We start from the raw sequence: 22,753 nt of genomic DNA on the forward strand, positions 1-22,753 counted from the left end.
GTCAAATCACACAGATTTGTGCATTCACTACTTTGTGTATCTTATATGTGGCCCAAATTGAGCATGAAATGACTCCTGCACACCCAAATCTAATTAATACAAGCGAGAACAGTCATTTTGTCACTTTTTGAATTGTCCAACATTTAATTAATGTTGAAGGAAACACATGGATTTTAAGTCCTAAAAGGCAATTACATTCAGCATATCAAAAAGCCAAAAGGGAATTCATTTTTTATTTTTTATTTTATTTTAACATCACATATATTTTAAAATAGCTACAGTTAAAGTGCTTCAGTTAAATACACTCATTTGTTTGTATTAAATGCTACATTTCCATTGCTAATTTACAGTACACGACACATCAACTTCGATTACATGTTTGCACTTAGCACTTAAGCACTTGTGAACCCTGCCAGACTGAAATAGAGTATGTTTACGCTTTACCTTGTCCTCACTTCACAATGTATTTAAAGAATGAAAGAAGAACTCATCATAGATGACTGCAACACCGCATAGCACAATCCAACCTGAGGAGTAGAGTCTGCTATTATGTCACAAGTCACACAAATAGCCACACAGTATGTGCACACAAACACTCACAAGGCTGACAAAGGTTTAAAAAGAAATGAATAAAATTGGTTGTTGACTTTAATAGAGTTGGACAGGGATAGCGTGGATATAAGGAGGGGCTTCAGTCGCGACCTCCTCCCACAATTTGTAACAGGAAGCTGAACAGGTAGATTATATCCAGGTAGATGCTGAGTGTGGCAAACACATATTCTTCTGGACTGATGCTGAATCGCTTGTTGCCCAATAGCATCTGAGTGTCGAATGCCAGGAACTGTACAGGATGTACAAAATGTAAGAAATAGTTTATTATATTCATCAGAAATATAAACTTCCGTAGTCCAAATTTGAATTTCTGCAGCTCGGTAGAAGTTTAGTTCTTTTAGTTATTGTGTTTCTCACCAAAGTGAAGAGGATGGCTCCTAAAACGGCATAAAGTGCATGTAGCCAAGGAACCTGCAAAACCAAGATATTTCAAACACTGCTAAGAAGGATAGCATGGTGCTAATTTTGGTGTAGCGCAGGGGTGTCCAAACTATTCCACAAAGGGCCGCAGTGGGTGCGGGTTTTCATTCCAACCCATCAAGATGACACCTTTTCACCAATCGGGTGTCCTACAAGTGCAATCAGTGGATTGCAGTCAGGTGCTTCTTGTTTTCTTCAGAAATCTCATTGGTCAAAATGTCTGTGCTGGATCGGTTGGAACAAAAACCTGCACCCACAGCGGCCCTCGAGGACCGGTTTGGCCATCCCTGGTGTAGCACTTCAAAAAGATTATCTGTAAGTCTAATCCATTCCAAGTCAGACGCCGTTGCAACATCTTGACAAAATCTACTCTATTTTTTACATGTAACTTATATTTCTGCGATGTGGACCTGGGTTTTCATCCAGGTTGCTCCACCTGTGTGGAGTGTACATGTTCTCCCTGGGCCTGTGTGGATTTTCTCCGGGTACTCCGGTTTCCTCCCACATTCCAAAGACATGCATGCATGGTAGGCTTATTGGACACTCTAAATTGCCCCTAGGTCTGAGTGTGAGTGGTTGTTTGTGTCCTTGAGCCCTGTGATTGGCTGTTCACCAATTCAGGGTGTCCCCCTGCCTCTGACCCAAAGTCAGCTGAGACAGGCTCCAGCACCCCCACGACCCTAGTGAGGATAAAGCGGTTCAGAAATGAGAACTTACATATCCAAAGGGAATGACGATGGAAAGGGTGATGGAGCACAGCAACATGACTATACATAATGAGAAGAGGACTCCTTGGAAGGAAGTCACGTCAATCTGAAACAGGGTGAAGAAAAATGCAGAACATTAGCATTAATATTAGTACTACAGTACGTGCAATATAGAGGGTGCATATTTTACAATGGTAAAAGTGAATCGTCACTATTCCATTGGCAAATCAAAGAAACTTTTTTTCACAAGCAATTCAACAATATATTCCATATTTTTTTAATTCACCTTAACTTCTGCATACTACTGCATTTATATTTCATATTTTGACCTGAAGCAAAGTATTTGCTCAACTGAAGAATACCAGGTATTTCCTTGAAGGTATTGACTTATATTGGCCTATGGATATATTATTTCAAAAATGTGGTAACACATTTCTCTATGACTAAAGAAACAAAATGTGCTTGTAAAACTATACAAAGTTGACCTACAATAACTGCTGTATTATTATGATTTTGACACCCCTGGTCTATCATTACATCTTATTTCTTACCTTGCTTTGGAAGCTGAAGACTGTGACCGAAAAGCACACAAGGGAGGTAATTCCCAAACACAGAACCACTGACTTGGTGTTGTAAAAACTGAAGAAAGACAGAGCTTAGTCATATGTGTTTTGGGGGAGAGGATAATCTACAACAGAGCAAAGCAGACAGTAAAATTTGGTATCCGTGTGACCTGAATATGAACTCACCTCGACACAAATCCCATCATGAAGGCCATACTTAAAGTCTATGCAAGGATGGAAAGCAACATTTCACTCCGGTTACACACCCGTCCGTTACAGTTCTGCTTCCAAATCAAGAGATACTCACAAAAAGAACTAATAAAATGATGTTCCAGGGAACCTGTCTCCTGTCGGGGTGGAATGGAGGGCACTTGTTTATGACTCCGCTCAGAAAAAGATTTGAATGAGCAGGAGCAAGTATTGAAAAGTGACGTTACCTCAAGTCACCACAGCAGGACAGTGCGATATAAGTGGCGAAGAAAACGAGACTGTCCAGAAAAGGCAAGAAATGAAGTGAAAAATGTGACACTTCCAAGTGAAATGAAATGTAACAACGTGTTTGAACTCACTAAGATGCCATGTACAAGCTGGGATGAGTCTGAATGAAGAACCTTACAGGTGCGCTGCAATGACAAATAGAGATAGTAAGCACATGACAAAAAAAATCAATGTTGGCTCAATTATGGGCAAGCTAATGTTGGGTTGGTAACATCACAAATTTTGATTTTCTGCCCATGACTTATAAACAGCGCTTGGAGGAAAGCTGCAACTTTCAAGCTGAGGTCAAAGCCACTTGCTTAATTTGACATCCAGGCGATATCGAATAAACAAAACAAAAGATGTACTCGCCACTTGCCTCGGGTTATTTTGGCTATAGTTGTTGTAAAACCCAACTCACTCCCAGAATGAAATGATAATGACTCAATACCTTTTAATTACTTTAATTTTTGCAATTTAATCTTTACCCTCTATTGGATTGGATTGGATTGGATTGGATTGGATGACTATTCATCCCGTATTCAGGAAATTTCGTTGTCACAGTAGCAAGAGGGTGAGGATGCAGAAATAGGAAAGGCATTTTAGACATAAATAGATAGGTATTGTTGATACATCAATAAAAAATGATTATTTTTCCATCTTTGTTCGGTATCGGCTCATAAGATTGGCTCATGTTCCTCGTAAAGTGATCATTGACTGCATTGTATGTATATTTGTTATTTTAAAATGATTTTACCAAAATGTGAAGAGGGCAACAATAGCCACGGTCACTAAGAGCTGGACCATGAGAATAGCGTAGACCTAAAAAGAAACCACAAATTTTTATCATGTGATGCTATCTACATTTCTGGGATCGTTATTAAAAGACAATGTACCTTCCTGATGAAGGTCTGCCGTATGGTATGATCATCCCAGGAAAACTGAGCCTGCATTTCTTCATAACCTTTGTGAACACAGATACACAAAATATTTCAACATATACTTCCATTTTTTTTACTTTTATTTCATACATACAACATATTTTCGATAAAATCTATTTTTATTCAGCCAATAGCTTTTAGATGCAATCACAAAAATATGTCACATTCTGTACATCTGTTGTTGTTGTTGTTGTTGTGTACAAACTGTGGCCTTAAGCATTTTTTACATTTTTAAAAGAGACTTTAGATTTTATTTTGTGCAGTAATGAGAGGAATACAAATAGAAAACACAGCATTTACCCTCCGTCGCTTCCTGATACGTTGGTGGTTCATGGTCAGTGTTGATCTGTGGAGATGAAGAGTCCTTATTAAAAGCACATACTATAATAGCCTATCAAAAAAGAACTTCTTTTGTACATTACAATCTCATTTTAAAGGGTCTATTTGATGTCAGGCACAATTCTCACACACACTTCAATGTTTAGTTCAGCAGATTAGATTGGATGTGTAGGCCCTCCATCCATGGGAAGGCAACATTGTAAATCATTTACTCTCAAAACATGATTTTTTTTCAAACAAATAACAAAGAGAATATTTCCCTCACATGGTTACATATTGACAACTGGTAGCTGGGTTGAACACTTATCACTGGTTTAGCATGACAACATACCTTTTCCTTTTTCATGGTTGTCCAATTTGTGATGATAATAGGAAAGAGAAGAAAGATGTTAGAAATGGTAATGTCGGTGGTCCCTTTTTCAAAACCAAGATCCAAAAGTTAGACAACTGTCAGTGTTGTCGTCCTCATTTGATTGTGAGCATGTTGTCAAAGTGTACGAGTTGTCACCGGGATTTTGAATCGACTGTGCGGATTATGCAGCAGCTTTAGGGTCCATCCTCCATGTGGTTAATCTCTCTCTAACCCTGATCCACAGCCTCCACTCTCTTCTTCCTAATGAGGTTGTTCTAGCAAAGTACAGGTAGTCTCAAAATATTGCAACACAGCCAGACAGACTGTTCTATTCCATATTCTAAATATTGTGTGTTGTTAAATGATCAACCAGTCCTCCCGCTTGTGTTCTTGATCATCCAAGAGGAACCAAAATAACCCAAATGATTTACAAATCTAAATAACACGTGTATAGAATTATGTTTGAGAGTTGGCGTGTGCATAAAAATATATTGCAATTTTTATATTTATTTGCAGTGGCCCGGTGTCGGCCTCACAGTTCTGGGGTTGTGGGTTCAATCCCAGGTCAATCCTTACTGTGTAGAATTTGCATGTTCTCCCTGGGCTTGCGTGGGGGTTTTCCAGGTACTCCAGTTTCCTCACACATCCTCAAAACATGCAGGGTAGGCTGGTTCAACACTCTAAATTGCCTCTAGTTATGAGTGTGAATGGTTGTCCGTCTCCTTGTGCCCTGTGATTGGCTGGCCACTTGTAGAGGGAGCCCCTCGCCTGGTGCCCGTAATAAGATGGGATGGGCTCCAGCACCCCCCGCAACCCTTGTGAGGAAAGGGGACTCGGAAAATGAATGAATGACTATTATTCACATTCTGACTGCATGCATATGTGCGCTAATAAAAGTGAGAAAGCAGCAAGTAAGTGTTCATTTATTTGCTGTACAAAATGGATTCTCATTTTCAACTATAATCATTAACTAGGTGATCTCTGACATCATACGTTTTGTAAGAGACTGGTTTGGTAACAGCTCTAACTAATGAGATGGAAGTTAAGAACATTATGAAGTCCGTAAGACCTTTGCATAATTTAATAATGAGATTTGTCGTTTGTCGACTGGCGACCAGTATATAGGGTTTAGTCTGCCTTTTTCCAAGTCCGGTCCTCAACAGCCCCGATCCAGTCTGTTTTCCATGTCTCCCTCCACCAACACAGCTGAATCAAATAATCGGGATTGGTAGGAAGCTTCTAGAATCTAGACAGCTTGCTGATGAGTTGATCATTTGATTCGGGTGTGGTAGAGGAGGGAGATGTGGAAAACAGACTGGATAGGGACTCACGAGGATCGGACTTGGCCACCTCTGAGGTACAATATAGTAGGTACAGTATAGTAGCTTCAATCAAAATATGTTTTTAATCAAACAAACCCTCACTTTGATAAAATAAAATAAAAACACTGAAAATAGGTTTGGTTTCTTTGATAGAAGCTGGACTCATTTGATTGAAGAAATGTTTGTAATTGATTCCGTTATTAAAATTCAAACAAAAACAATGAAAAAAGTCATTTCCATCAAAAAACGATTTTATATCTTAGAAAAACAATGTTTTTGAATGCAAAAAAATACTCGAAGTTTTTTTTTTAAAGTGCATTTGAACACTTTTGCTATCAAGTCATAGTTTTTGGGGTCATTTGTGTCATAGTCACTCTTTTTGACAAATGTATTTGTTTATCACTATTTCTAATAATAACAATGAATTATATTTTAAATGAAAAACAAGTTTTGATGTGTTTATTAAATAAATATCCCACTTCCATATTGGGTCAGGTATGTTTGAGTGACGAGTGATTTCACCAACGGCGTCATTCTGAAAAGCAAGGAAGAAGGTGGATTCATCGTCATCGTCATCGTCGCCATTCCTCAACCCAGCAAACAATTGTGAAGACGATGGTGAGTACATATACATACGTATGTAAGTATGTATTGAAATGATTAGTGTCATGTCATTTTGATATTTCAATTAAACATGAGGCTCTCTAATTTAATTCACCTTGGTTATTTTTGTCTTGTACATCCCAAGTTGCAAAACTAATTTCATTGAGATGTTTAGAATCACTTCTTTGTTTGGACTGAATTATAAACACACAATTGTCCTACCATAGTTTGTTGATGGATGGATGGATTGCTTGTTTGATTGCAAATATATACTTTAAATGAAGCAACTTTTTGATTGAAGAATTCATACACGCTGTACAATTTCTGCTTGTGTTGCGTCATTTTTCCACCAGGTGGTAGCAAATGACAAAGGCAATTTGTATGCATTTTTCAAAAGACCGTTCAACCATTTTGCCCAACTGAAAAATATAAATGGGTACCAAAAGTCTAGAGAATCCCTTTCAAACTTTTCAAACAATTCATGAAGCAACTGAATTCTTGGCTTTTTTTGCCATGCCTGATGCTCATTTCCCTTTTAAAACCCTTCCTTGAAATATGATCCAGCAGAACATAAATTATATCCTGTGGTGGTTCGCAGTAGATCAGGACTTTGGCTGTGCTGAAAGCTTTTACTAACTATATAATTTAAGACCGGGAAGACAAGAACCTTCTGCTTTCTCCTTGATTCTACTCAAGGCCTTCCAATGTTCATTGTAAACATAGTAACATTTTTGCAGAGCAGGCTCACGTCAAATTTGTATTTATTGTAAAACTATTATTATTATAAGATATTTTTGTCTTTATGTTAAACGCTTTCAACCACAATAGAGACATAGCTGGGACAGTAACAAAAGGCTGAATAAAAGGCAAAGTATGGCAGATATGTGAATTTTAACATTACACAAAGATCATTTGATGTGTAATGATAGCAGCTTTTGTAATACGATGTTTCTCAGACAGTGGCATTTGTTTCTAACACTGCGGCAAGGTAAATGAATGTCAAAGTTGATGACCCTCTTGTCTTTCTGGTATTCCCTTACATACAGGATTGGCTCTGTGGCCAAGGTTTTATTCCTAATTATCAAATCATGATTGGTAGGAATTACTCGCAGATTTCAGAAATTTACTGTGGAAAAGAAAAATGATTTAATTCTCCTTGTCTCACCAGTGATTGCGATGTGAATAATAAAGTAGTTTAAAAACAAATGAAATCAACTCAGAAACTGCTGCTCAGAGAAAACTATATCACAAGAGATAATAATGATAGTTCATAGTTGTTCATCACGATTGAGCAGAGCAGCAGTCCATACTTGGGTTCATTTCAAACTATTTCTAAACAACTACACAACTAATATTGAAACATATGCTTATGGTAGTCTGTTACCATTTATAAGCAATGTTGTTGTCCAATTTCACATTTTCCAGGACTTCTAGGAGAGACATTAAGACCCACTACTGCTTATTTTCATAGTGTTAAGCACAATTAATGTCTGTAATCAGTTTATTTGCAAAAACTCCTCCTAGATGTTTAGCATAACAGGTTTTTTTTTGGCCTGATTTATAATTATTAAATACTATCCATTCCTAAATCTATTCTAATATAGCATTCGCTTCTTACCACATTCTTAAGAATGAAGCGGTTATCCACGTTGGTGGTTCTGTAAGGCCTCTTAGACCAGTTGCTAGGTTACCTCACGTGTTGTGTTACGTTATGCCTTGGCACTGAAGATGGTAGCATTTTGTTAGAAAGGAAAAATGGATAGAGGACAAAGGAAATGGTATATAATATTATTTAATAATAGTACTCTATGGTGTAACCACAAAACAGTTACAAAATATACACAAGTGATGCAGTCAGTTGACAATACATTTAGTTCTTTCATATATTCTGAAATAAAAAGTTTCTTCTCAGAGTGCATGGTTCAAATGCAGTCGATAGAGCAATTTATAGTATATTGTTAATGAGGCTGGCTTAATACAATACTTAACATATTCATTAACATATCCAAGACTTTTTCAACTACCAACAAGCATAATATTTACAAAACTTTTCAGAACAGATTTAGTGAAAACTCATCAGACTCCGTCTTATCGAACGATATTTTCTCCCTGATTAGCACGTAGCAACACAATACAACTTAATTTCAATTTTTAAAAATACATCATTAAACACCTCCCGTTCACAATTAGGTGATTTACTTATGATGTGAAGATAGCAAGAACCATTTCGACAGGGAATACATAAACCCTTCTCGAAACTTTGGGTCATTTCTATTGCTATCATCTATACTGGCTTGAGGGTCGTTGTAATATCTGTAGCGTGCCATTTACAATTCAGGTGTGAATGTACAGTCGAAAGTCATCGTTGGTAGAGGTTTGTACAGACGCCTTGTGTCCGGGCTGGAGTGTGGACAAAGTCGAGAGTAGGGGATCAACAGAGCGCTCCCCAGAGGAGTGGTAAAAATTTGGTGAACCAACCAGGAAGAACACAGTTTGAAGTCATTACTGACAGTCTTGGAAGCAAGAGATCTGTCGGGTTGACGGGCTTCCACCTCCTGCTATGCGTGCATCCTTTTCTTTCAAAGTCCCCTCTCTCACGCCATCGCAGTCGGCCATGGTCCAACAACATTGATCTGTCATGCAGAGGCCAACATCTGTGGCAGGGCCTTTCTTGATGAGAAGCCAAGAAGCGCTCCGGAGCGGACATCTCAGCAGGTCTCGTGCTTGTTTACGGATCAATGCGGAATGCTAAAAGTTTGTCGGAGTGCTGGTTGTTCAGGGTTCGCAGGTCCGGCAGACGTAGCAGCAGCTTTGGGAAGAGGGTGCTGTCGTCCGGCCGGCGACTCGTAATGAGCGTACGCAGGGCTTTGATGAGATTCTCCTGCAGTTGCTCCACTGCTCCCACATCTACTACACCAGAGCGATCTAATAATGAAAAATAATGTTAGAAAATGACCTTAAAAACAAGGGGAATGAGGTGGTTTTATTTTCAGTGGCAAATTCTAACCTGCTGAAACTAGCACCACAGCCATGAAGAGGGCCATCTCATCTGGTTCCAAGCCCAAAGATCCTAGCTTCTCACTGAAGTCAAACATGGCGTCCAATAAAACACCCATGCCCAATGCCCGGAGTGATGCCAAGGAGTAGGTCTGCCCATTGAGGAATGTCACCGTTTTCTCCTTGGGGTCAAATAACGAGCAAAACCGCACCATCAGCACCTGCAAGCAAATAAAGCAATCTTAGGGTCAAAGGGAGTAGATAAATCTTAATCCACATGAATATTTTTGAATAATTGGTCTCCATACAACGTACAAATGTAACATGATTAAAGGAACCGTACCTGGAAAGTGCCAGATTTCAGTAGCATGACTTGGTCCTGTTGGGTAAGAGTCTGGAAGCCTGGGATACTCTTTGCAAACTCCACCACTTCTTTAACAGCAGGGGTAAAACACTGGGAAAAGGACTCCCACATTTCCTGACTGGAGCGACTGGCTGGAGCCACCGGACAAGAATTGAGCGGACATGCCTGTTACGAGGAAAAAAAATAGGCATTATATGCAATTCCTCCCTAGCACTGATGTGAAGAGTATTGAGACAAATAAATGAAAACTCACCAGAACTTTGGCTCCGCCGTTTAACTTCCAAGGACAGGAATTTTGGTTCTGAGAATTAGTCTTCAGATTGGTTGCATAGTGCTGAGATGAAAGACCACCACGGACGGGGCACTGATTCTGATTGGTGAAGTTGTACTTGGAATTGTTGATATTGTTATTCGTCGTGTTATCATTATTGGTGTGGGAAACGGGACACTTTGAAGGGGCACTGTACGCAGGTGTCAGTTCTGCTTGAAACGTATGGTGTGCCTGCGCTGTTATGTGACGGGGAACGCGTTCCTGCATGGGACTGTTCTGGAAAGAAGTGCCATGGTTGCTATCGCTGGCAGGCCTCTTCAGAGGTTTCTTCTCACTGTTTATTAAGTCGCTCTGGTAGGACTGCATTACGGAGGCTGATCCTTCGTTCGTCGAATTCTTTGGGCTGCGCTGAGTGTCGGAGGGAGGCGACATCTCCATCTCCATGGAGGCAGATTCATTAAGACTGTTCATATAGCTCTGCATCTCATCCAGTAGTCTCTGCTTCTCCCGTTTGGGAATACGGCCAAAGCGCACAGCTTGAGGAAGAGAGGAAGAGAAAAGGAGCATCTACCGTTAGAATGCACTTCGCAGCAGCAAAAAAAAAAAATCAGAAAACCGCTTTAACCTAGTTCGAATGTACATCTTTAGATTAGAAACTCAAATGCCTGTATTCTGTAAACTGTTCTACGCATTGAAAAGTTTGAGAGCTTTTTCCTACTCTCCAGCATTACAGTCCACCCTTTTTTACGACTCCTCCATTGACAGCACTATTTATAGTTTGCTATATGCTGTCACACCTCCCCCCAGTCTTTCTTTGCATTCTGTGTCAAAGTTGAGTGCTGCCGCTCTCTTTTGTAGAAGTAGGTTACTGGGTCAACTGTTCTAAATATTATGTTATTTTTCAAATTGGCATGAGAATAGGTTGAATAGATGAGAGGCAGGTAAAAAAGTGGAAGGCAAAAATACATTTGAAATGTGAAAAGGCATAGGTGCTACTTTTCATTCAAATGTGATAGATATAAACGAATAAGCAACTATCCCAGTTACCTGGTGATTTTTCACTACTGTATTCTGGCTTTTTGGGGTCAACTAAAAATTTCTGCTCCAGAAAGATGATTTATCATCACCTAGTTTGCGCTTCTCCCAAGAGGCTGAAGCCTTACAGTGGGAAAAAAAAATGCAATGAAGGGCACATTTATTTCTGGAATATCTGAGCTGGTACACTCTATTTTGCTATAATTAATAGAACCAAATCATAATAACGTTAATATGAGATTGCCTTTAAAAAAGGGGAGGAGGGGGGCGATTTTGGGCTCCAAAACTCTCGTGTCCCAATTGCCAAAAATAAACTACCGTTGTCCACTTCTCAGTGATTAATGTCTACTGGGACTCCTTTTCCCCTTTTGCCACAAATCAAAGAGACTCCACATTCAAGAAGAAACGAGGATAAAACGAAAGGATAGAAATTATGCTTGCATGCATCTCCTTTCTCTGTTTTCTTACCATCTCGGGACATGCCCACGGACAAGCACTTCTTAAAGCGACAGTGTTGGCAGCGGTTTCGGTTCATGCGCATGATGAGACAGCTTTCATTCTTCACGCACATTTTGTAGTGGATATTCTGTTGAATGCTCCGTCTGAAGAAACCCTGGAGAAAGGACAAGAAGAGTTAAATCTGTGGGGCAAAAATGGGAACAGGAGCTGGGGGACATCATTATTGCATTGTGGGGGGGCTCACCTTGCAGCCCTCACAGGCGTGGACGCCATAATGGAACCCAGATGCAATGTCTCCACACACCTTGCATAAAAGCACCATCCCACCTGTTTCTGTGAAGATAGAGTTGTTTAAGAAAGGGGACAATGGATAAAGCGGTCAGGTCAGAGAATGCTAGCTGTTACTTACTAGGGAAGGTGCCTGTAAAACCACAAGGTCTTTTGGCCACTGTGGGATGGCAGTAGGTGGCTGATGACACTGTCGTAACTTGGGCAGATGGAGCATTGTTCACTTCTGGAAACTGGAAGACCATTTTCGGGGAAGGCGTCCCTCCCCTTTGTTCCCCTCCCTGCTTCATGGCCCCAATCTCATGAAAGGAGACACCCTCTGGGGATGAGGGCTGTGAGTGGGAGGAGGGTGATTGACTCTGGTATCCACTAGAGGGGCTACCGGGACTTGGGCTGGCGCTGCCAGAGGAGCCAGCGTAAAGGATGACACCACCTGAGGAACACACAAAGGGGTTGGTGGAAAAAAAAAACTCAGTTGACCCATTTCATTTTTCAATTTCTTCAGTTGTTATATCCTTATCACATTTTAGGATGGCTAAACAAATGAATATGGTTTTAGCCCTCATGTAGGCCAACGATGACCTGGTTCTTTCAGCAAGATTTTTTTTCTCCAATGGCTAAAAATGGAATAGTAGCCAATCTCTGGAACCTGTGTTGAGACCTTTTAGATTTAGCCTGTGATATAATTGTAAAACCAAAAAAAACCCACTTCTGAGGTTTCGATAAATCCAAAACATGGACTTCACAAAGGGATAATATACATCACAATTGATATAAATTTTCTTTAAAAAACACATTAGTTTGCAAGATACGTTTAATCTATATAACGCTCCAGGAAGGGTTAAACGGAATAATTATCCTTTATTTAGAGTACCATGTCAGTCACTGTAGGTTCATGTATGCCATACGCGCCATGAACTGGCCTTTGTCTCTGGATGTCACATCAGTTGGAAATGCCCTATTACCCTCGCATTCAGCTTCACTGCAGCCATCCCCCTTGTTGTGCAGACACTTTTCTTCCCACCAGATAAAAGAGTCCCTCTCACGTGCAGCATGAGCCTGCCAACTCCCTCCCTCCCTCCCTCCCTTCCCGGCTGCCTCGCTTTCACTTCAGCACAGCCCTTACGCCTTCTGCCACCCCTCCCTTCGTCTCCATCCTCCACCCCTCCCTTCCTCTGTACCTCCCCCCGCTCCTTTCTGGCTCAGAGCACGCAGACCCATTTATCCGCCAGCCACCTGACCGCCAGCTCACATGGACTCTTGACACAGTTCCCGCCCGACTCACAAGGCTCTTTTGCGCAGTCTCGTGTAGACAACAGCAGCAGTAAAATAATAAGCGCTAGGGCAAGATCACGTTGGGAATACTCGGGCTATTAATGCCGCATGTGGGAAATGGCTACATTACAAATTATCTGTTGGCAAACTGGGCAGAAGGTTATGGAATGGTGGCATGAGCTTTGCAAATTGAGTAAAAATTCGCTTTTGGTGGATATGAAAGAGCTGCCTATTAGACTGATTTAATTACATTCGGGGTGAATTGATATATTTAATAGATGATAGGGTGAATTAAATACTAACAATTTAAACATCACATTTAATATATTTTGTGCCTAAGCTATTTGAATCAAGTTACTTTTTGATTCTGTAGAGAAGTGCTTACCCTTGGATCATTGCCTTTTATAGTATAATTTATGTGTACATTTTCCATTGATGACCTTGAATCAGGTACTTGCTCCAGTTTTTTTTTTCATCCTACTAGGGGAAACGTGCTGCATTTCTGTGCAGCTTTAAATGTCTGCCTCTTTAATTCCTGTGCGTACACGTGTCAACAGTGAGTGAGCCGCCAGGTAGTCATGGCTTACTGCCATGTGTGGCTCTGACTTCACGGACACGCATGTGTTGTTTCCTCAACTCTGTTTGCCTGCGTGCGTATGAACAAGGTCAACTTTTAAAAACGTGCTCCTCCTGAGTCACGCCGGCCTTCACATGGTACACACTTCCTGCCTTCATTCAGTAGAACAATCTCCACCCACTCCCTCCTGTAAAAACATCCCCTATTCTACTCGCCCCAAACCACTTCCTGGAATCCAGTTTGACTAGGTGTCAGAGAGAGCTCTTGGAATACGATGACACAGTCATGCACAAGTTGCAACACGTGACATGCGGACTTGGACAGGGTCAAAAGAGCTATAAATTAGACCAAACAAACCACCCCCTCCCTCGTTCCGATGTTTCCTGACTTACCCTCTCGTGTACTCCCGCCTCTTAGGCATCTGACTATGGCCAGCTTACTGTATAAACATTAATTTCAGAACATGACTCACAGAGAAACCCCGCACTTTAACCACAACCCCCCTACCCCTTCCAACCCTTGTTCTGTGTGAACAGAGTCGTACATGGGTGGTAAACCCTTATCCACGTGCAAATGCTAGCTTTATGCGTACTTTTAAAAAGGGGTGGTTCTGTAGTGGCAGCTAAGTATTATATGGCAATGACTAAATCTCATTAACAACACATTTTGGGGTACTTAACTCACCAAAGAGATGGTTTATACCAATTTCATTGGAAAAGGAACAGTATTTTTTCTTTTATATGGTCAGGTCAATATTGACTCAAGATGTAACTTGCTGATTTTGTTTCTCCGTCATCTGAAATGAATGTTTTTGGCTACGTCGGGTACATTTGTGACGCATTCAGATATTTAGACGAGCATTAACATCTGCCTGCGATTGCCCGACAATCAGTCTGACCTAAAGTTAGCCAGTATAATTTCCAGGTCTCTTGTGACCCTGAACAGGATAAGTGCATATTGAGTAGATAATTGATAGACATAAACACCTACAGCATCTAATATTTAAATACCACTGTTTATTATTAAACTTTTACAAACCCTTGGATTAACAATTTTGGACAGATTGGTGTATATTTGCCTTTTAGCCCTATATGGCAGTGGTCCCCAACCTTTTTCTCAACATATGTATATAAATATATATGAATATCACATTTTGGTTCATGTTGGCCACTCTAAATGTTAATTCTGTGCCTGACATGATCCATTTTTTATTTATTTAACAGAAGTACTCACTGATGTAATAAAAGTCAAAGTACCACTTTACTGAGTTTAATTCACTATAATAGGATGAACGCGTTTACTACACTTGACTGTGACTCCTAATGTGTAGTATGTGACACAGTCTCTTTTTGGAATAGTTTGGGGACCACTGCTTTAACCCATTATAGGCCAGACGTTTAACCAACTCAACTGAATTAAGGAGCGTTCATTTGTAAAAAAAAAAATGGACGTCAAGCGCTTTCAATGGTAGCGAATTGAGTTTAATGAGTTTCCTGTAACTATTGATAAATAAAAAGTCATAATTTTTGCATGAAAGGGTTAAAACTCTTTGACCCACTGACCAAAGTCGTTGCGAATACAGCGGAATCCCCGTGTTGGGCTTTGGAGGGAGCAAAGGAGCATGCACGCGCCTCTTTAGAGAGGAGCGTCTGCGAGGGGCGGGCTTCAACGAAATCATGCGCAGCACGTGGATGAAGAGCTTCCTACACGTGCTTGCCGCTCAATGTGGGGCGGGGACTGGCTGCGTGTCGGAAATAGGCCGCATGATAACGAGTAATATCACCGCCGCCTCTACCCATGATGCACCAGACTTAGGAGGAATAGAACATCTAACGCCCAAGGAGACGTGATCATAGTCAGAACGGCTCCATTGGGAATTCTGCGTGATTTTAGTGACCATAGTTATTCCACATCACCATATTGTGTGCTTGATAACGCGAGATCACCATTAACTAGTAGCAAGAGTAAAATGGGGGGCTTGGGGTGTGGGAATCCTCATGCTCAGGGGGCATTTTAGGTCTCATTCCATGCCAGTTTGTTTACATGCAATTGTTCAAAAGGGATTTAGTCTCCATAAAAAGTCCTCATGATGAATATGTAGCTGCTATCATTTTTTTCTTTCATAAACGCTATTCCTTTATTCCCTCGCTTGCAGCCTTCAGCCAGACACTTTTGCCGTGTTTCCTCGTTGACATATTTTTCTACATTTTATCTTTTAAATAATAATATTTGGAATAGACCAACTATGCATTCACAAGTCCGAATTATCAACTGCGTAAATGACACAATTACTACTGAGACACATTAGCTTTGGATTAATAGAAAAGTACACGTACCTCCAGGGCTGTTCTCCATGTCTGCTAGCAGATCAAACAAACGTCACTTTTCTTGTTCTCTTGTTTTAACGCCTCTGTTCCTTGCCGAGGAGTTTAGTAGACAGGTGAAAGAGTCCTGAATCGCCAAGGCATAGAAGATGTATCTCTCAGATCAAAAGATCAGGGATGCACACAGTGCATTGGTAAGAAAGGCAATCTTGAGAAAATCTGAGCTCCAGAGCAAAACTCTTAAAAAGGAGAAAATAGAGCAACGCAGTATTCAGTCCAAGAAGAAGAGAAGAAAAACCTGCGCGGCAAATAGCACTGTATGGGTGTGCTCCTCAAAGGGTTTGTGTCACACTGAACTGCTTGTACAGTGACCATGAAAACATGATTAGAGTACAAGTAGTTTAAACACTCCCCTCTCATCAATAAGCAACACGCGTCCTGAAAATAACCAGCACGTTTTCAGGTGCCTGACAAATGTGACCGTTTTTTTTCTTTGCTTTTCTCGTGTCCCCTCCACCGCCCGTTGTTGATGCGTCTCTCTCCGTCTCTCTCTTTCTGCCCCCACCCTCGTCCTATTCACGCCCCCACTCCGATCGCCCGTCCTCGGCCGTTCATTGGCTGAGGCACATCGCTCGGAGACTGCACATTGGGCTGTTTGCACATTGGAATGCTGCTTTAAGCTCTACTGCATGTGCGCATGGCATGTGAGCCAGTTCTGCCCTACTGACACACATTTTATGCAAATAGGCTGCCTGGGCTTGCGACTAGATGGGGCGGAGGGTGCGAGAAGAGCCAGGGAGATGTCCCACTCCGTGTGAAATGTTCCATCTGTTGTTGGAGGGAAAAGCCTCTTTCACACTAGGGCAGTGAGTCTCGACCACCTGTATTTGCGTGTCAGACTGAGGAATTGAAAAAAAAACAGCTGGTAGTTACATTGGACGTCTATTCTAAAATCATTCATTCGTTCATTTCCTTTACAAGGGTCACAGTGGGTGCTGGAGCCCATCCAAAAACTCTACACAGTGAGGACTGACCTGGGATCGAACCGTGTGGCCGAGGCGCTAACCACTGATCCGCCGGGCTTATTTATTCTAAAATTATCATTAGCTCAACTAGAGTGTGTTCCAAAATTCAATGCATGGCCTTTTCACACGTGTAAGCAATCTGAATGTTGTGAAGGGACAGTAGCCACTCTCTAAATGTGTTCAACACATTTACAGCCTGGCTCTATACAATGGTGTGACAAAGAGTTTCGATCCGTCAATTTTCCAATAAAGTGTCCAATAGACACCAAGAGACCCTGATTGTTAACATGTTCCGTCAGAACCATGCAATTAAACTGCCAATGTACAGCAGAAAATCATTGAAGAGCATTGACTTTTCAAGGCATTAACAAGGGCACCTGTTTTAAACATTGATCCTGCCCCTCTAAAGCTATACAATGTGCTTTCTGATGAATTGTATGAGTATGTTCAGGGATGTGTTCAATACTGCACCTTTTGTCTGTCCTTCTGGGCTCCTTCCAAATGAATTAATTTTTTCTTCTTCATTGTTTCAACTAAACCTTATTATTGGTTAAATGTATTTTTATTGATTCTTCTTTCCAAATGGGAGAAGAAGAAAAGACAACAATGTGATAAGTCCAAAAAATAGTGGTATGTGCTGCTATTAGCAACCCCAGGTTTCTCCATCATCATATGAAATTGGAACCTTACAAGACTCAATGCATGTCGGTTGTTAGTCATATTGTGTTGTCTGTCATTGTGTGTGTTTTTGACCATGTCATCCATTAGTCTTCTACCACACTCCCCTTTCCTCAACTCAACAAAAGTATAAAAAAGATAATTTAAAAAAATGTATTGAACAGAACTCCCGTAGAACAGTTGGTAGTTGTCCAGCCTAGGCTGGTTGTTAACATGTGTAGCTTTTGACAACTAACAGATTTCTAATGTTGGCCGTTTTGGAAAATGAATTACCCGTATCTGCTTAAAAGTTTTAACATTGGCATCATCAAGACAAGAAAAAGCGAGCGAGAGACTGTTGACTTTTGGTCAGGGGTGTCAAAGCAATACCAGCAAGGGCCAAGAGGCTCCTGGATTTCAACACGGTGCTGACAGTTTAACCAATGAATTTTCTGCTGAAACAAGCAGCATTCCGTTGCAATCAACTGATTACACTAGTAGGAGATCAGATTGGTGTGAAGATGTCGTCTTCATTGGTTGCAAAGAAAACTTGCACCCAATTGGGGGTTGGCTGGTCTGACACCAATTCTTTCGGTTATTCTTCTCCGGCATAAGTATAGACACAGGAAAGCAATGTTTCCTGGTTTGTATGAATGAACTAATAAAGGATCGCAGTGAATGTGGATGTGTCAAAGCTTGCGCACATTCCTCCCACGTTCCGCAACACACCAGAATTAAACAGTTGGAAGCAGATTGCGCGAGTGAGTGCCGTGTTTGTTTATAGACAATCTTGCCCCGTCACAGTCCGCACGTGCATGGTGGGCGGTGCTCAGCGTGACTACGACTCTTCCTCCCCCACCCTTGTCACGTTCCTGCTCTCTGCAGATTGTGTTTGCACACACCCATGCTATCAGGCCTAGATTGGCTGGGAACGCTCGAATGTAGGTCACAAGCTGCTTGTGGAAACAGTAGTTTTAGAAAGGAGGGGAGCACCAAATGTGCCTAAAATGTGGGTTTGTCGTCGAAAAATAGTCAGAAATCCCACCCTTTGGTGGCAGGTGCATCTGGGTCATCTTTTTTTATGACCTAGTCGTGTCGAAGTGTGAGGTTAACCACTCCAATGTCTTTTTGGATAGGTAAGCTCAGTGAAGGTTTAAACGTCTCTCCAATGTTATAGACGACCACTCAGGATAAATCATTATTAGACATAAGCAAACCATCCCAGAAATGGGTTAATGTATATTACCATGGTGAAAAATTAGTACAGTAACAAAGGCTACTTTCAGTAACACAATGTGGCACCAGGGACTCAAATCCTGCACTGCCAGACGTGTCCCCCTGCTGAAGCCAGTACACATCCAGGCCCATCTGCGGTTCGCTAGAGAGCATTTGGATGATCCAGAGGAGGACTGGGAGATTGTGTTATGGTCAGATGAAACCAAAATAGAACTTTTTGGAAGAAACACGGGTTCTCGTGTTTGGAGGAGAAAGAATACGGAATTGCATCCAAAGAACACCATACCCACTATGAAGCATGGGTTGGAAACATCATGCTTTGGGGCAGTTTTTCTGCAAACGGACCAGGACGATTGATCTGTGTAAAGGAAAGAATGAATGGGGCCATGTATCAAGAGATTTTGAGTGAAAATCTCCTTCCATCAGCATGGACATTGAAGATGAGACATGGCTCGGTCTTTCAGCATGACGTTGATTCCTAACACACACTTTTCGAGGTCCTGGGGTGGCCTAGCCAGTCTCCAGATCTCAACCCCAAAGAAAATCTGTGGAGGGAGTTGAAAGTCCGTATTGCCAACAAACGGTACATAAAGTATTGAGATGAACTTTTGGTATTGACCAAATACTTATTTTCCACCATGATTTGCAAATGAATTCTTTAAAAATCAAAGTATGATTTTCTGGGTTTTTTCCACATTGTCTTTCATGGTTGAGGTTTACCCATGTTGACAATTACAGGCCTCTCTAATCTTTTCAAGTAGGATAACTTGCACATTTGGTGGTTGACTAAATACTTATTTGCCCCACTATGTTAATATAGTAATGTAAAATTTGTTCTAAAACAAGCACAGTGACTCATTGCTTGTCATTGACAACAACAGGTCTCTGATTCATTTAAACTGGGAGGGGTTGTCTGAATATCTGTTTCAGTGGCATTGACAGCTCAAAGGGTCAAATCAAAGTTGATTGGGGGGGACGCTGACCCCATAGTTTAAAAACTTGACGAGATCAGTTTTGGATTGGACATCTTTGTAATAAATATTTGTTAGACCGAACCAGAAATTGTACTCCCCAGTGTTATTAATCAATGAACTTGTCAGTATATTCATTGTTAATGATTATATACTATATATTTATATATATTGATCTTATAGTACTTTTGGCAGTTTAAACCCCTGTTTATAGCCTCCTTTATTCATTCCTTACCATATGCCAACATGCAAAAAAAAAAGTGCTATGGGTTGAATATTCTGTCCGTCTGCCTGTCAATGAACTCTTATGCAATGGATTCATTCTTATTCACTTTATATTTTGCAAAAGTAACATTTTCCCAATTTATGGAAAATAATCAAAAGGCGTTCCTTTTAAAAAGGTGTTGACCAAAATGCATTCGTGTCCTCGATGGAATAGTGAAACAACAGCCCTTCCGTGTGGTGATAACAAGCATAGCAAGTCCATAAAATGTCCTCCCTTACTGAAATGTTTTTTCCACAAGACGTCACTGTTTGATTGTTTCAGTCTACCACTACCTTTTCGGTCACATAGACTCTGCGTGTATTTAGTACATTTCTGGAAAGGATTTGATTCTGAAGAGCACAAAAGTGAATAATAATTCTAATTGCATCCAATTATTTTCCTGTGCAACCATGCCATTTATGTATCGCTATCATTTAATGTTTTCAGACACTCATAATATGCATTCGGATTTTTCATACCTGGGCTTTCGTATGTGTTTAATACTCAAAATTGATGACATTTTTTTCCTTCTTTTGTGCAGAAAACCCACATCAGTTTAGGCGTTCCTTGATTCTGCCATCACACTTCAGCCAGTGAGTTGTTTTCATCTTTAACTTTCTAAGACCCAACACTGATATCATTTGAGTAAACCCAAGTTAGGAATTGAGGACAAATTTCTACATAGCCTCTTCATTTTGCTACAAAAGAATGTGATCTGTATCTATATGCCATCTCCAACAGTTTGTGGAAAGATCATTTTCACATGCAAAAGAAAAAGGAACATTCATTCATATATTGGTACATCTCTTAAAATGGACAAACCTTTGAAGTTTCACAGACTTAATCTAAGCAGAAATAAATAATGCGTTAAAATTTACCTAAAATAAGATAAAACAAATGATACAATTATTTTTTGTTTTTTTTTAATATTGCATAGCATTTATGTATTAATTCATTGATTTAACTTTTAATATTATTAATTCCCATTTCCAATACAGTCATTCTCAACCACTAAAAACAACTTTTTATGGGCAAATATCATGGCTGCTAACAGTGATTATAGGATTTTATCATTTCAACATCTCTGACTGTCACAATCTCTCGTAAAGCCTTCTTGTTCTATTACTTATTAGGTTACAGATTCACAATACCCAACGGAAAAATGTGTTTTACATTATTCCACAGAGGGACCATTAAAAACAATCTTATGATTATGAGCTCTTTGTGGGGAAGTCAAATCTTGGCCAACAGTCCTTGATGTTGCAGAAAAGTATAGGCCTTGTCATGTGGCACATATTCTATGTAATCTCATGTACTGTAATCTTGTTTCATGTGTGTATTTGCTGCCAACCCTCAGTGATCCTCTCAATATTTTTTATTTTTTTGCATTAAAATGATCTATGAAGGCATAACTAGTTCACTTAAGTTACCACAACAACAAAAAGATATGTACTGTGCACCCAAAGTGACTGGCACAGAAGGCAAAAAAAAAAACGAAAAAATCCTGGTCTACCTTTTTTATTTTTTTTTAACAACCACCATTTAAGCAATCTTATAATACTGTAAAATGTTGTTTGGATTTTAGAAGTGTTTATTGGATGTGCCTTGGAAAATCCTTTAAGCCACTTATAGCATATACAAACAGGATTTCCAAAAAGTTGGGACATTAAACAAATTGTATAAATAAAGTCAATGCAATACAAACAGTTGCTTTTGCATATCAACCCACCAAAAGTGCTCCATTATTTAGCTTTGAAGCCAAGTTTAGGGACAACCACTTGGAGGTATCACAAGAATTAAAGCAGAGGGGCTTAGCTCCCCCCAGGTGATCTACAGGATGGGAGCTAAAATTGCGCACTAGCACAAAACTTCACAAAACACAATGCATGAGAAATTATTCATTATTATAATATATTTTTAATACAGTAACAAAAAACTAGTTTGGACAGTTACAGTATTTTTTACAGCATTAACAAAGAGGCGAAAAATCTACAAGAATGTTAATACTTAGCTCTATGGTATACAGATTATCGGATGATCCCGAATTAATGAGTTTTGTCAAAAGAAATCATTTTAGTGTTAGTTTTCTTAGTCTTTTTTCTTGTTTTGCTAATACCAACCTCAGGGTACAACATCCAAATGAGCAATAGTTTAATTATAGGGGTTTTGTGAAATTAGAAGAGTACATTTCTCTGCCTGTCTTATTCAGGACCATTGTTTTTTATGTTGACTACTTATTTATTGATTATTTATTTGTGCACTTCATGGTGAAGCTTTAAATCTCATACTTGTATAATGATAAAGGCATTCGATATCTGGATTCTGGGTTTGGTTTAGAAGTTAAAAAGACAATGTGGATTGGTGCAATTTATGACACTGTCAAAAAATACTTGTCGCAGCACTGCAAACAGCATGACTATGCAGAAACAGTTTGGAGGCTTTTAGTGCTTGTAAAATGTATAAGGCTGTGTCTAAAAAAAAAATACACGTAATGCAAATGTTGCAACAGAGAAAAGATCATATTTGGGGTGAGGGGATGCTTACAATGCTTCATCACAGTACTATATATAATATGAAATGTTCTCGTATCTAGGCTTGTTATCAGTCCAGAAATTTCTTTGCATGAAAGTCATTCGTGGTACAAAAGAGCCTAGGGACCACTGAGACATAAAG

General features: G+C 40.1%; 3 protein-coding genes across 3 annotated transcripts in view; 1 reads left to right on the forward strand and 2 right to left on the reverse strand.

Moving 5' to 3' along the window:
* Positions 1–224: 224 nt before the first annotated feature.
* Positions 225–4,595, reverse strand: faim2b (Fas apoptotic inhibitory molecule 2b). Its single transcript, XM_077602806.1, has 12 exons — positions 4,391–4,595; positions 4,021–4,066; positions 3,676–3,743; positions 3,537–3,601; positions 2,872–2,925; positions 2,740–2,790; positions 2,610–2,649; positions 2,489–2,526; positions 2,291–2,378; positions 1,750–1,845; positions 970–1,023; positions 225–841 (listed from the first exon to the last, which is right to left on the reverse strand). The coding sequence occupies exons 1-12, from the start codon at positions 4,403–4,405 to the stop codon at positions 692–694; spliced, it is 765 nt and encodes a 254-aa protein (XP_077458932.1). The 5' UTR covers positions 4,406–4,595; the 3' UTR covers positions 225–691.
* A 1,084-nt stretch (positions 4,596–5,679) lies between these two features.
* Positions 5,680–22,753, forward strand: part of LOC144075575 (retinoic acid receptor gamma-A-like) — a 61,713-nt gene continuing 44,639 nt past the window's right edge. Inside the window, exons 1-3 of the mRNA XM_077602769.1 lie at positions 5,680–5,768; positions 6,229–6,351; positions 20,622–20,673. The gene's annotated coding sequence lies outside the window, so the exon portion shown is untranslated. The remainder of the gene's footprint in view (positions 5,769–6,228; positions 6,352–20,621; positions 20,674–22,753) is intronic.
* nr1d4b (nuclear receptor subfamily 1, group D, member 4b) lies at positions 8,113–16,414 on the reverse strand. The gene is made up of 8 exons (XM_077602743.1): positions 15,939–16,414; positions 11,872–12,183; positions 11,707–11,795; positions 11,472–11,616; positions 9,951–10,504; positions 9,677–9,862; positions 9,344–9,554; positions 8,113–9,261 (listed from the first exon to the last, which is right to left on the reverse strand). The coding sequence occupies exons 1-8, from the start codon at positions 15,955–15,957 to the stop codon at positions 9,065–9,067; spliced, it is 1,713 nt and encodes a 570-aa protein (XP_077458869.1). The 5' UTR covers positions 15,958–16,414; the 3' UTR covers positions 8,113–9,064.

This window comes from Stigmatopora argus, chromosome 6 (genome assembly GCF_051989625.1).
Source record: "Stigmatopora argus isolate UIUO_Sarg chromosome 6, RoL_Sarg_1.0, whole genome shotgun sequence".
Classification (NCBI taxonomy): Eukaryota; Metazoa; Chordata; class Actinopteri; order Syngnathiformes; family Syngnathidae; genus Stigmatopora; species Stigmatopora argus.

Excerpts from the sequence above, each read along its gene's own strand:
- faim2b (XM_077602806.1), bottom strand. Across the intron at positions 2,650-2,739 it reads TCCTGCTGTGGTGACTTGAG|GAGACAGGTTCCCTGGAACA; the intron begins GTAACGTCACTT and ends CCACCCCGACAG. Across the intron at positions 1,846-2,290 it reads TCTTCAGCTTCCAAAGCAAG|ATTGACGTGACTTCCTTCCA; the intron begins GTAAGAAATAAG and ends ACCCTGTTTCAG.
- nr1d4b (XM_077602743.1), bottom strand. Across the intron at positions 9,863-9,950 it reads ACGGCGGAGCCAAAGTTCTG|GCATGTCCGCTCAATTCTTG; the intron begins GTGAGTTTTCAT and ends TCCTCGTAACAG. Across the intron at positions 9,555-9,676 it reads TGAAATCTGGCACTTTCCAG|GTGCTGATGGTGCGGTTTTG; the intron begins GTACGGTTCCTT and ends ATTTGCTTGCAG.